This window comes from Myiozetetes cayanensis, unplaced genomic scaffold (assembly GCF_022539395.1).
Source record: "Myiozetetes cayanensis isolate MyiCay16 unplaced genomic scaffold, myiCay2020 scf1, whole genome shotgun sequence".
In the NCBI taxonomy this organism is placed as follows: Eukaryota; Metazoa; Chordata; class Aves; order Passeriformes; family Tyrannidae; genus Myiozetetes; species Myiozetetes cayanensis.
Genome location: NW_026086604.1, coordinates 988,318 through 1,002,798, shown reverse-complemented (window position 1 = coordinate 1,002,798; position 14,481 = coordinate 988,318). Strand labels below are relative to the sequence as shown.

The 14,481-nt window shown below is 47.8% G+C and overlaps 1 protein-coding gene across 15 annotated transcripts in view; it reads left to right on the top strand.

Moving 5' to 3' along the window:
• The window catches only part of ADGRB1 (adhesion G protein-coupled receptor B1), a 285,060-nt gene that overhangs the window by 141,263 nt on the left and 129,316 nt on the right, over positions 1-14,481 (top strand). For all 15 annotated transcript variants that reach the window (XM_050313265.1, XM_050313255.1, XM_050313372.1 and 12 more), the window contains 7 exons: positions 1,180-1,344; positions 4,767-4,868; positions 6,645-6,751; positions 7,550-7,744; positions 8,738-8,806; positions 12,648-12,756; positions 13,634-13,777. In XM_050313265.1, the coding sequence (XP_050169222.1) occupies positions 1,180-1,344; positions 4,767-4,868; positions 6,645-6,751; positions 7,550-7,744; positions 8,738-8,806; positions 12,648-12,756; positions 13,634-13,777 (891 nt within the window). The remainder of the gene's footprint in view (positions 1-1,179; positions 1,345-4,766; positions 4,869-6,644; positions 6,752-7,549; positions 7,745-8,737; positions 8,807-12,647; positions 12,757-13,633; positions 13,778-14,481) is intronic.

The following is a 14,481-nucleotide window of genomic DNA, read 5'->3' as shown; positions in this document are numbered from 1 at the left end:
TCCTCTCTGGTACCATCAACATCTGGAGTATTTAGCATAGGTATTGAGCTTTCCTACATGATCTCCAGTGGGTTTTGGTGCTTAGGTACCTCACTCCTTGTTTGAAATTTATGGAGAATTTCAAGGACAAAAGGGATTCACAAGTCTTTTTTTGGACAACTTTGTCCCACTGATTTCAGAGTTATCTCCCAAAGCAATGCAGGTCCTGTTTTCCACTGCACAAAAAAAAATATCACTAAAGAAAGCACCAGAATTCTGTGCTGTCCCTCTTCTTTCATAGTTTTCTTGTACTTCTTGGAGAAGACAGGGATCCCCCACCCTCCCAAAAGGAGTTCCCAGACCCAAGATGATGCAGTAACTCACAATTAAAACCCAAATAGTGAGCAGCAGAATTAGGCCTTGTTCTAGTTGTGCCACTGAGTTGTTGTGATGCAGCAAAGGAGAAGGTTTCCCTACCTTGCAGACTTGTTGTGAGGGCTAATGAACGTTTTTATGGTGCTTTGATAAATGCCATTGTTAATGCAAAAGAAGTAGCACTTGGATAAATGTCACTGTTAACATAAAAGAAGTCACATTTCCACTGAGTCCATAAAGATGTTGGGAGAAGATACAACTGAATGAGACAGAATCCCAAACCTCCTTCCAAGGCACATGAAACATCAGTGCAATGGAAACAGCTGGAGGGAGGTTTATTTGATGTTTCTTCATGGTTTTTTTGCCCAGGGGCTCTGATGGTCTCTCTAAATCCCTCAGCCAGACCTTCTCTGGGAAGGCCTGTATTTACACATACATTGTACATCCCAACTGAACTCCAGCTGTGGACTTTGCTTGGCAGGTGTGGTTGAATCCCTGCCCACCTGGAGAGTGTTCATGAGCACAGCCCCAAATCTGAGCCTGAGGAGAGGGATAGGGCTGCTTTTCCAGGGAGTGAGGATACTGAGGAGGAACACAAAAACACCCTTTGACTATTAAAGAGTTGGTGCAGTGGAAAAGGACACACTTTGATTTAATGTCTGTCGAGAATCAAAGATCCAAGGCAGGAGACCTCCCTTCCCACCAAGCCGTGCCCTGCTCACCCTGCGTTCCACTGCTCACCTTGAGACCTCTCCTCCTTGGGTTACATATTATGTTTGGGACTAAACAGGCTGTTTCTCTCCTGGTTCTTTTTCCTGTCTCCAGTGGATGGGAAGTGGCAGGCCTGGGGAGTGTGGGGCAGCTGCACCGCCACGTGTGGGGGTGGAACTCAGCGACGTGACCGTGTGTGCTACGGACCCTTCTTCGGTGGAGAGACTTGCCAGGGTCCCAAGGAGGAGTACAAGCAGTGCAACGATAGAAAGTGTCCTGGTAGGTACCCCAGAACCCCTCGTGGTTTGCCTTGTGGGAGAGGGAGTTTGGACTGTGGAAGGGCTTCCATACCAGAGAGCCGAATGCTACAGGAGCTGGGAGCCGGTAAGAGCCAACACATAACGCAGGTACAAGATACACCAAGGTCTTGACTTAATTGTTGCAGCATCCAGTGCAACCACGTTGATTTAGTGAATACTTGGTCAGTTCACTTGGTGGTTTTCAGCTTTTCATTGCCGTAAAGTTGTGAGAGGAAACGAGAGGTCGTTTGGTAGCAAACACTGAGAGCAGGGTCTCGAGTCCATGAATTAGTTGAGCACTGAGGATGCTGCAGTGGTTTCCCACCCTTTATCTCTGGGAAACCTGCACACCACGGGAAGTTTGTGTCTAAAACATAAAGACCTCATCTGTCCACATCTGTCTGAGCCTTCCAAATGTCCCGCTCCTCCAGAGCGCAAAAGCTGAATGAAGGGCAGGGGAAAACCTGGGGCTGAATGTGAAAAGCAAGCACAAGTGGGAATGTTTCTATCTGTCTCAGAGACTATCCAGAGACCAAAAAAAGGCCTGTGCACCATTTTGACTTTCTTTCTCAGTCTGAGTTGAAGCTCCTGGTGAAATTGCTGGTGGGGAATCAATGGCCTGTGTGATGTTGGCAGTCAGATTGCATCGATCCTAACAGGCCGTGAGTTTTGACTGAAAGGGTAATTAATTGTCAGAGCAGCTCAGTGAGAGGCAGGAGAGGTTCTCATGGCAGCATCCTGGCACTCCTAGTGAAAGGGGGTGTCTCCCTACAAGACAGGAGGCAGCAGTTTTGATGCAGATGTTTCTGGGGGCAGATGTGACACGTGGAGGATGAGCTGACCCTCAGACTCCCTCACGAACTGCTGAAGACAAAGAGATGAAAGCCAAAGAACTTCAGCATGGAAGTTCCAGCACGTTTAGCTTGGAGATAACAGAGAGAGAGGCTGTGACAGCACAGTCACTCTCTCCAGCTCCGCTCTAATAAAAGACATCACCTCTCCTTACAAGCTGTGCCTCTCAATTAGCAGTGGCGTGTGAGAATCTCTTCTAACTCTGCCACAAAGCTCTCCCACACCACAGAAAATCTTAGCACAGGGTTGTCTGGTGGTGTCTGCAGAGTGATGCAGATTTAGTTCAGCTTCAGTGTGTGCCAGCTGGGGCCCTGACAGAACAAGCCCAATCTTTTCTTCTCTTCCTGCAGGGGTTGATGCCTGTGCAGTGCTCAAAAGGAAAAGGCACATCTCAGGGACTGGGCCCTGCTAAGGGTTCACAACCAGAAGGGTCTCACTGCAGTTGTTAATTTGCAAGGGAAGGAAGAGGTGGGGAAACATCAGAGGCTAAAAATAAACCTGCTCGATTTGTTCTCCAGAAAGTACCAAATGCCGGCATGATTTGATTTGAACAGAAGAATTGAACTTAATTGGGTTAGTTATTAAAATCTCCCAGTGCAAATAGGTTACTCTGGTAAAAAGGATTTTGTTGTGAGGCAACATCAAAAAGAAAAAAAAAAAAAAAAAGGAAGAACAGAGGAAAGGATAAAATGATTCTTTCCTGGCCTGGGAATTGCTCCTGCACTCGCTGGCAAGACACCACCAATCAGTGTATTTTTAAAGAGCATCTCTGATCCACAGCATCCCTCAGCGGTCCCCAGGGACACTGCAGGGGTGAGGAGACCAGCAATGCTTGACAGGTCAGCAGAGGAGAAAGGGGAGGATGGATCTGAACATTCTCTCTCCCTGCTTTTTGATGTGCTCTGCTGTTTTGTAGCCATGGGTGGCAATAGAAGCTCCAACCCCACGCCCCAAACCCTCCTTTGAACCAGGGGAGGACCTGTGACCCTGGTCAAAGCACTGCTCCAGAAGAAAGGGTTTGGAACTCAGCTCCCTGCTCTGCCTCAGGCTCTCTGGGTGACCCTGTGCTGGTCATGGCTGGGGGATTCAACCTCCCTGTCCTACAGGTTGGAGGCAAAGCTGCCTCTTTTCCACCCGTGTTCTGCTCTATCTACAGAAGTCATGAGCTGTTTGCACATGGACTGGTCCTGTGTGTGCAGAGCACAGCTGGGGTCCCTCTTACCCTCCAGGGTTTCATTACAACAGTGATTACCCACAGGGGAACTTTAAAACAGGGGAAGCAGCATCTGTTTCCAAGAGGAGAGTGCAACTTTTTCATTCCCAGTGTCTACTGGGGAGGAATCCATCTCTGATCTGCAGCTGGGGCTGGAGCCACACACTCCTGGAGCCTGGCTGCAGGAGCAGTGATGCTGAGGCAGCTTGTTGGGTCTTGTATGAGTTCTTCAAAGAAGCAGGACTTGCCGTGCCCATAATTTAAGGTTTGAGCCTCGCCCAAAGCCAAGCTGGGCTCTGGGTAGTCGCAGAGCAGGAGTGGGTTAAATCCTGACCAGTTGTTGGCACTCACTCAGCTTCCTTTTTATTGGTAATTTTACTTGCACAATGAATAAAAACGTGATCAAAAACTATTAAATCAAGTTTTTTCTCCTCCCCACCCTCAGGAGTGACAAATAGCTTTAACACCATCCTCGTGGCTCCTTCAGCTTTGCATGCTGTAAGTAATGAGTTTCTCAGCACAAAGATCTCCCGTGGTGAGTGTTTTTCTCCCAGATCCCACCGGTTCTGGGGCCGACTCAGCTCCACCCACAGGCAGAAGCATCTCAAAACTCCCTTCCAAAGAGTTTTTTCTGCGATGTCTCAAAACCCATTTCTGCAGGAGGCTCCTGGACTTTGCAGCAGCGTTTGGAAACGAGCTGCTGATGCAAGTCCAGCTTGTCAGTGGTCAGATCTTCACCCTGTGTCCTTGCACAGGATGGAAGCAGACAGAGGACCTGAATGAAGACCATCCAAGGGATATGTCCATCTGACCATCTCTTTTTTTTATTTCACCTACTTGTTCTTTCCTTCATTCTTACTCCGACTGATTTATGCCAAGCCTTGGTTTAGATACACCCAAGCCTGAAGGATGGAAGAAGTGGAGTCTGGAGCTGTGGGGTTCCCCCAGAAAAGATGGACATCTGCCTGTTGAAGTTAAGAAACAAAACTCCTTAGTAGAGTATTTTAACAGCAGTTTTCTTGCAAAGAGCTGCCACAGGGCAAGGCAGATGAGCGAGTGGACTTTCCCAGGTTGTTCCATGGATATTGGTGAGCTAATCCTCGGAATGGTTGGATGTCCAGTTTTCAGACAGGCAGCGCAAATTCCAGAGGGTTTAAATGGCTTTGCCAGGGCCATGCAGGAGCAGCTGCAGAGCTGGGAGCTCAGCTCCAGATCCCCTGGCTCACACCACGGTGCCCTTCCCTTCAGACTCTGCTCCCATTTCCTCCTTCCATTCCCTTTTCCATGCCCTTGCTGAGGAGGGAGCTTTACCAATGGAGTTTTCTCTCTCCTTGCAGAGCCCCATGAAATCTGTGACGAGGAAACTCTCGGCTCTGTGGTTTGGAAGGAGACTCCAGCTGGGGATGCTGCCGCTGTCCGGTGTCCCCGCAATGCCACTGGTAAGGGCGACTCCGCGACGGTGAGATGGCCCATCCTCAGGATATCCCTCGTCCTTTGTCTCCTGGATGAAGGGAACCTGATTGTGGGAGGACAGGAGAAGCAGATGGGCTTCCCTCACATCATTTGGGACTAAATTAACTCTCTGTGGGTTTCTGTGGCCCTTCGCTGTTTAACGACAACATCTTGGTTCCTACTGGGCAATTTGAGGTGGTTTCCATCCACCTCCTGCCTGGTCCTGGGACAGCTTTGCCAGTTAAGGGTATCTGTGGTTTGTTCTCCCTGGTAACTACAAATATCTTTGCAGAGCAGGTGGGGCTTTGTCAGAGCTCTCTAGACCCGGTGGTTGTGTTTCTCCCCACTGCCCATAAACAAGCTGGTGTTTGAAAGCAGGAAAACCTGAATTTCATGGTCCACTTGTGCTTAGGAAACACAGCACCTGTCTAAACATTTAGTTGGGTGCTCAGGTCGATGGTCTGACTGTTGGGGGTGCGAAGTGATGGGATCTGGACATCCAGGTGCTATCTCTGGTGGCCATGACTTTGTGTTCCCTAAGGACTGGAAAGCAGGGCAGAGCAGGCTCCAGGAGACACTCTGGTGCTGAGATTTGTCCTCAGCTGGATGTTCCTCCCTCCCAGGCAGGAACAGAAATACGGGCTGCAGTGTTAATAATGAATTTAAATGAATAAATAATGAATTAATTATGAATTTAAAGGTTTTATTTTGTTTGAGGGAGGTGGTTGGGTACAGACCAGCCCTGCAACTCTGTTTGAATCAGCTTGGGACAGTTGTGTTGTATCTGTGATAAGGTCACTGAATCCTTTAGCAGACCCAGGCAAACCTGGTCCTCAGAGACTCTCCAAATTGTACCCTGATGGCTTGGGCAGGGAGATCCCCTTCCCTTCTTCCTCTCTGTTAAGTCTGCTTTTTTCCCTCCACAAAGGCATGTGATTATCACTGCAAACCCCCCTGCAGACTGGAGCTGAGGGAAGGCCTGGGGGAGGACTGAAAGCAGCTCTGAGAGTGTTTCAGCTGCCGCAGGGATGGTGTTTATTCTCCTCCAGACCGTGTGGGCAGCAAAAGCCACTCTGCCTGGTTTAGTTGCAAGCACCAGAACAAGCCACCTGGGGAGGCTCGTGGGGCTTCCTAAGCCAGGAATAACGTTGTCCTCTAGGCCAGGATTAAAAAAAAAACAAACCTTCCTTTCACCTTGACTAGCCATGTCCAGCTTGTTCAGTTTTGTTTTCATGCCCAGTTCCTTCTGCTGCCCTGCAATAATAAAGTGCAGGAGGAGGAAAGGTAATAAAAATAATCTCTCCTACATGCTTGCATGGGTTGTTCAGGCACCTGCAGGTGACTCTGGTGTCCTTTGGACTGGTAGCTATGCCTGAATGGATGCACTGACCAGTTCTGGGTGACCTCTATGGAATTGTTAAGGTTGGAAAAGTGCTCTAAAATCACCAAGTCCAACCATTAACCCAGCAATGCCAGGTCCACCACTAAACCACGTCCCCAGGTGCTACATCTACATGCTTTCTGAACATCTCCTGGGACAGTGATCCCACCACTTCTCAGGGCAGCCTGTTCCAATGCTTGACAACCCTTTCCATGAAGAAATTTTCCCTCATACCTCATCTAAACCTGCCCTGGTGAAACTTGAAGCTGTGTCCTCTTGTCCTGTGACTTCCCACCAGGGAGAAAAGACTGACAACCCTCATGAATTCTTGGCTTTTCATCCTGTTTTCCTCACTCCCATATTTGCTTCTTTCGTTTTCCAGGGCTGATCCTTCGAAGGTGCATTTTAGATGAGGAAGGCATCGCTTACTGGGAGCCCCCAACGTACATCAAGTGTGTTTCTATTGATTACAGGAACATACAGATGATGGTAAGGCAGAACAAGTCCTCACTCAGCAGATTTGGGATCCTCCCAAATGTTTGTTACATGGCTCTAGTTACAAAAAGAAGGAAATGGACATTTCCATGTGAAAAGGAGATGCAAGCTCTGCCTTGATTTTTTTCTTATCTCGTGATGCACAGACACTCCATGGATAAAGGATGGTTCCTTTCAGGATGTTTTAATACACATCTTGGCAGAATCCAGGTTCTACCAGGTCTTTCATATCGCATTATCATTAAGTATCACTGTGACAGTATCACTATTTTATTTATAAACAAGCATCTCACTTTTTGTTAGTCTTAAATTCATTGCCGTGATGAATTTCTGCTGGTCTCCTGTGGTTTGCCTTTAGGAGAACTGCCCTCCCCTGTTCAGGGCAAGCCACAGTCTGTCCTAAAATAATTCCAAATTGGTTATAAGAAAAGAGGGTTTGGGAGCAAAAATATTGTTGTTAGCTGGATTGGGTTATGTGCAGAAGACACTCTGTTGTAGGACAATCTCTTCTGAACCTCCACACCACCTTTCCTTCATGGCCAAACAAAAAAATTCAGTTTTCTACCATTTTAGAACAACCTAGAATACACTTCAGAATCTATCACTCTTTCCTATCATTTTAAGAAAACCAGAGGCTCTCAGGCCAGCAGAGATTGTCAGATTGATCTCATCTGCACCCTGAACTAGAAGGAAGGTCAAAAATCTTCCTCCAGCAATTCCTTCACTGAGCTCATTAACTTGACTTTGGCTGTCCCTAAAGTGTTTGTGTCACGTTTCTTCTGTGTTTCTCAGACCAGGGAACATCTTGCCAAGGCTCAGCGTGGGCTGATGGGAGATGGGCTGTCAGATGTGCTCCAGAACCTGGTGGAAATCTCCCAGGACGGGACCAGCTACAGCGGGGACTTGCTGTCCACCATGGACGTACTCAGGAACGTGACAGAGATCTTCCGCAGGGCTTATCACAGCCCGACCTCTGGGGATGTCCAGGTGAGCTGGGAGGCCACATCCCGAAGGCCAAGGCTTGGTTGGAGGTGTGTTTGCATGCCCAGGGCTCCAGGTTTGATCACCTCCTTTTTTGCAGCGCTGATGAAAAGCCACAGCATTTTTTTCTCCGAGTGTCTTCCTGTATGAACAAACTCTCCCTTCGAGGTTGTTGAAAGGTTTAGAAACTGAGAACTTGAAAGCCAAAGTCACTCTGAGCTGTTTCAACCTGACAGCACTTTACTGTGGAGTCTAATTGATACAAGAACATCATTTGGAAGGGATTTCAGTCTTAATGACTAGAGGTAAAATGATCCTGTGGCATCGAGTACCTGAATGTTGATGCAGGGGAGAATGTCCTCAAGCCTTCTCATCCCTGGGTTTTACTTTCAGCAGCTGCACACAGAGCAGCTACAAGATATCCCCTTGGGATGGGTCATCACCCCATGGCTTGAAACATTAAACTGATCCTACAGGATCTGCAAAGAGTGGTAAAAACTAGAGAAAAAAAATCAATAGTCTTAAATTTCCTTCCTTCTCATAGAGTGCTGCAAAGGCCCTGCCATGCAGAGCACCCTCTGGATCAATCTCTGCTTCTCTTGCCTGATAGCAGGTCAAAGAGGATCATAAGAGATATACTGGAAATGACAGAAGCAGTGGAAAATAGGATAGAAAAGAATTTGTGCGAGGGAAGATCATATTTTTCTAATGAGTCCCTGACAGACATGGACCAGTAATAAATACAAGACATATTCCCAAACCAACCCTTTAGGAAATACAGCAGTCAAAGTGAAGGCCTTGGGAAAAAAAAAGCCCTGTTGGCCATTAACATCCTTGGGACCTGTGGAATGCTGTGGGACCCTTTGGGAACGGGACCATGAGAACCCCCTCGGAGCATGGCTGGTTCTCAGATGTTCCTCCCACACCACTGAGTCCTGTCCAACCTGGGCTGTGTTTGACTGACTACCTCTTCTGTCCTCTTTTGTCTCCCTTCTCCAGAACTTTGTCCAGATCCTCAGCAATCTTTTATCGGAGGAAAACCGGGAGAAATGGGAGGAAGCTCAGCTGGTACGAACCTTCAGCACCTTCCCTGAGAGGAAACATGCTTTCAGCACAGGGTTAAGCCATGAGGAGAGGAATTTCCAAGTGTCTACATGACCTCCCAGCTCTTCTTGCCCAGAATTTTTGAATATTAGGAAAAGGTTCTTCCCCCAGAGGGTGGTTGAGCACTGGATCAGGGAAGTGGTCACAGCACTGAGCCTGACAGAGCTCAGGGAATGTTTGGACAATGCCCTGAGACACATGGGGTGATTCTTGGGATGTCCTGTGCAGGAGTTGGACTCAATGATCCTTTTGAGTCCCTTCCAACTCAGGACACTCAATGATTCCATGATTCCAGGACGAGTTGTGTGCAACATGTATCTGTTTCAGCCACAGACCACAAAATGTCCCCATCCACCAATGCTCTTCTCCTTGGGTAAATCCTTATGATGAAAGAGCCAGGTCAGCTTCAGAGTCTCTGCATGAAGAACAGGGGTTGATATGAAATTTTGGATAGTTCTCAGAGGTTGTGTTGGAGCTGATAACCCTGCTGGCTTGCTCTGATTCCACTCTTGCCAAGGTGAAGAAGTGGGATTGAGTTCCTGGGTACATGGTTTTGAGTTCCTGGCTAAAATGCTGCAGGATTTTCAGAGCTGGGGTCTTCCCAGCATGAGCTGGGCATTGTCTCAGTTATGTTTTGTTTTATTTCTCCCCTCTCAAGGTTGGGGATCCTGCTGAATTCCCGAACCCCCATGCCTGGAAGTGTTCAAGGCCAGGCTGGATGGGGCTTTGAGCAAGGTGGTCTAGTAGAAGGTATCCCTGCCCCTGGCAGGGGTTTGGAGCTAAATGATCTTTTAAAATTCCTTCCAACCCAAGCCATCCATGATTCCATAAACAATTCTGCAGCTAAACTCTCATGTGTTAGGGGATGGGTTTTGTAGCTGTGTTTTCTTTGGCTTTTGCCTCTTCTGCCCCAGTTGAACTCTCTGTTGTGGGTTTGTCTCAGACCTATTCCTCACTCCTCCTTTGCCATTCTTTTGACAAGCCCTTGGGCTGCTCAGTGCTGTCATCTCACTGCAGCTTTTGGGCACCACATCAGGGTGAAAAAGCCCTGCCTCAGACCAGCAGCTCTGCTGGAAGGTTCCATGGCAGCTCATTCCTGTCATGTCCATCCCTCAGTATTGCACCTTGGAACACAAACCCTCAACTTGCTCAACTCTCAAACGACCTCAGCTCGCAGAATAACCTGGACAAGGAATATAACTCAGCCTTTGTGAGAGGCCAGTCCTGTGGAAGGTGCTTGGAGAGGTGGCTCAGAACGTGGCAACTCCCTTTTAGACACAGGTTGCTGCTGAAAAATTCCTCAAAGCGATTTGGAAATACCAAACAATCAAGTAAAAATCAGCCCCATAGTCCAGTTATATTCACACCAACCAGGGAAGGCCTCTGGGAAAACTTTCAACAGCAAGTGCTGGCACACTTGATGGCAGCCCAGAATGGGAGACAAGGACCTGAATATATTTCCTTTGTGCAGCAGGAACTCTGTCAGCAGCTGAGCAGCCTTCTCTTCTCCCTGATATCTCGTGTTTTCCCATTCAATTGAACGAGAATGATCTGTCTCCAGGTGGGATAAAGAACCATCTCAAAGTGCTCCTGAGCAACTGGCTCTAAGTGTCCCTGCTTGAGCAAATGTGTTGGACCAGATGACCCCTGAGGTCCCTTCCAAACTAAACTCTACTGAGATTCTGTGATTCTGTGACCAAACCCTTGGTTCCAAGCCTTCAGGTGTGTGTACATATTTCAGCAGAGAGCAGAGGAGACTGTCAAGTTGTCATGACAACAGGGAAACCCTGTTGATGCCCTCAAAACCAGCTGCAGTAACTCTGTGTGGCAGTTCATTCCCACTGGCTGTCCCTGTGCAATCTGCTCTTTGCACCCGTAGACAGACACAGCCCAGCCTGCTGCCACCACCACCAGAACCTACATGTGGATTGGGAATATCATGGGGAGGAGGTTTGTTTAATGGGAATGGAGAGCCCAGCACTTCAGAACAGAGAAATCTTTGTGGACAGGATGTCAGCAGTTTTCCACAGTCCCTTGTTTTTCCCCCTCAAAGCTGCTGGATCAAAATCACTCCCTGCATTTCCCAGGATCAAACAATTCTTTTAAAGCAAAGTCTTTGCCTCCCAGTTTGATCATTAAAAACAAACCAAACTTCATCGTTTCCACATCCCAAAACCCTGTGCCTCCCACTCCCCCAGGCAGAGATGTTGTTCAAGGTAAATATAAACCTAAACAAGCCGTAGAAGTACTCACAGAAGGGATACTGTGCTTTTTGAGGAGATTGTGTTCACCATTACATGATAAAAAACTAAAATGCAATGGCCGGTGTAGCCTGGATTTAGTTTGACCTTGTGATTTCAATCTGCAATGGAATATAAAATATGCAGTCAAAAATAGCTTCCTCACTTACTTCTCCTCCTTGTGTGCACACCTGCTGTACTGGCAGGACTTTTTGATCTCGTCCTGATACAATTTTAGTCTTACCAAGATTCCTTTGGCTCAAGACACACAAGGCCACCCCTGTGCTCCTTGTCCACACACTCGAAGGCTCAGCCTTCCTTCTCCTCCATCCCATCCTGCTTGTCCCCAGCCATCCCTTCAGCTCTGCTCAGCCACCTCAGGAAGGTCTGGACCACAGGTAGGAACTGAAAATGCTGTGAAAGGGGTGGAAGAGGAAAAGAAGGAGCTGAATTCTTCAACCTCTCCTGGTATTTGCTAAGCTCCTGTAGGCAAATGTGAGGAAGAGACAGCACAGCTCGTTTTCAAGTGGATTATCTTTTATGGAATCTGTCACTGGGAAATGAGTTATTGTTGAACAGCCTTCTGTGAGCCTGGCAAAATACAGGTGAAGAAGAAGAGTTATTGCCAATGTCTTTATCAATGGGAAAACACCAGGGAAGAAAGAAGAGACAGCGAAGATCCAAGATGGGTCCGGGACCAAGAATTTAGTTATTGGGAGAGTGAGATCCCGCCAGCAAAACAGGAAAGGAGAAAATCAGCCAGAAAGGAGAAAAATCAGTCCAGAAAGGAGAAAATCAGTCCAAAAAACACTTTTCTGGATGAGATTATGTGGTCTGGTGCCTCGGATTCAACATTAAACCATGGATGTCCTTTGGTGTGGCTGCTGTTTGTGAAATGACAGCAAGATTAACTACCCTGGTGGAGGTAATGCTTTGTGGGCTCCATGTCAGTAGAGAACACACACATTTTATATATATATATATATACACCATTAAAAGTAGAGCAATTACATTTCTCAGGCCAAGTATCACGATACCTGAGTGTCAAGGAAGTCTCAGGCTTGGGAAAGGCTCTCGGAATTTGACAAAGGGCAAAACTTCAGTACATCGACACCAACACATCTTCACTCTCTGGATGTGCAATTCCAAATGCCTCTGGCTTTGGGCCAAATACTCCAGCCAGTGGGCTTGGAAATAAAGTAGATGATTTTTAAGGTCCCTTCCAACTCAAACCATTCCATGATTCTTTGATTCTCTGATTCTATGGAAGTAAATACGTAGTTTTCTTCTGCTCTGGACAATCTCAGATACTTCTGTTTGCTTTAAAACATCGCCCTCCAACCCAAGTTTTACCAATCTGAATGCCACATTATTATTTCTTGCCCCTATTTCTAGGCCTCCTTTTAGGATTTCATACTCCTCATTCTTCCCAGCTCCATGATACTCCCATTATATCCAGCATATGCTTCCAGTTCACGTGTGAGGGCTGGAATCTTTGCCCACAGAGAAACTCCTGCTGTGCTCATTAGTGTCTGATCTACTAAATATTGTCCCTCTCTTTGCAGATAGGGCCAAATGCCAAGGAGCTGTTCAGGCTCGTGGAGGATTTCATTGATGTCATCGGCTTCCGCATGAAGGATTTCCGGGATTCCTACCAAGTGACGGACAATTTGGGTGAGTGGATTTGCACTCCCCACGTCGGATAGAGAGCCCATGGAGCCGTTAATTACTGTGCAACATGTGTGACCTGGGCTGTGGGGAGGGAAAGAGGGGAGGCAGCAGGTGGTGCAGTGCTGAAAGGTCCTGGGAAAGACAGGGAGGGTCGTAAATATGGGGTGGCTTTTCTCCAAATAATTTAGGATATCACCCTGAACAAGAGAGGTCCATGGAGAGATATCCAAGAGGTATCTATAGAGCCATGAATGGAGAACAGGCAAACTGGGCAGAATGAGTCTCTTCCTGTAATTTTTTTGAACACAAGAGCTGCACAGCAGCCAGTGGAGTGATGAGGCAGCAAGCAAACAGCAGGCAGTGTGTGATTTATCCTGTGTGCACAACCCCAGCGTGGAACTTGTTGCCAGAGGATGCTGCAGAAGCCAGAAAGTGCAGATGGGTTCATGATGGGATTAGGAAAGTGCACAAAAGAGAGGCCCATTGGTGGCTGTTAAAGTTGATGATCTGGATACAGCCACTGGCTGAGGAAGTCCTGCTGCTTGCTGGGAGGACAGACCAAGAGATGTCTTGTTCTGTTCTTTCTCACACTTCTTCTTCTTAGCTGCTGTTGGCCACTCCTGGAGACAAGATGCTGGAGCAGCCTGACCTCTCTTCTGCCAGGTTTAGTGGAGGCAGGGCCTTTCCAATGAAGCTCTACCAGGGCCACCTCCTTTCATGCCTGAACACCACCTGAGGAGAGCATCTCTCCTACAGCTCTCAAGATCCAGCCTCTCTGCTATCTGGTTTCCCACAATTGCTTCCAATGATTTTTTTTTCAGCACATGTGAGGTTATTGAAGCTGGTTTGTTGACTGGTTTTATCTCTTGCTCCTCTCTAGTCCTCGGCATCCACAAACTGCCTGCGAACGCAGCGACCGACATCACCTTCCCCATGAAAGGCTGGAGGGGCATGGTGGACTGGGCCAAGAACTCAGAGGACAAGGTCACTGTCTCCAAGAGCATCCTGTCTTCAGGGCTCTCAGGTAGGCAGCACAGCCAGGGCACTCCAAGAGAAAATTCCTTCTTCATTTTCCAAGCGGTTCTTTTCATTCTTCAGATCCTCCTTCCAGCTCAGCTGGATTTGGTCACAAATGCTTGGACATCCAAAGCATTGATGGGTGGAGGCTGGAGACTGGGAGTTGTTGCTACCAGAAAACCTTTGGACTCCTGTTGTCACACCAGGACCTCTTGTCTTGGCCTTCCCTACTGGGAATGGAATCAACCATCATTTCTACTTGGGAAATCTGGGGCCAGGAACAGTGACAGCCCCATAGGTAAACAGTGAGTCACTCTCAGAGCAAGGATCATGTGAAGCTCTCCTTTTGTTTTGCTGTGCCTTGGAGACACCCTGGAGAAGTTGGGGCGTGTTGGAAGGGTTATCACAGCTTGTGTTGTGGTACCTTCACCTTTGGAAAGCTTTGGACAAACTGCTGACACCAGGCACAGACAGAGCTGATCCTGCTCTGAGGCTGAGGGCTGTCCTAAAAGTATCCAGCTCCTCCTGGTGCTGTTTTCCAGGTTTCTATTAGTAGCATCCTCACACAGAGCTGCTCTGGGGCCCCCAAGCAGCAGTGACTGTGCAAACAGAAGGTGACATCCACCCTGAAGAAACAAATTCCCATCAGTGCTCACCTCTCCATGGTTTCCTGAGTACCACCCAGGGCTCTTCTGCCTCTGTTTTGTTCAG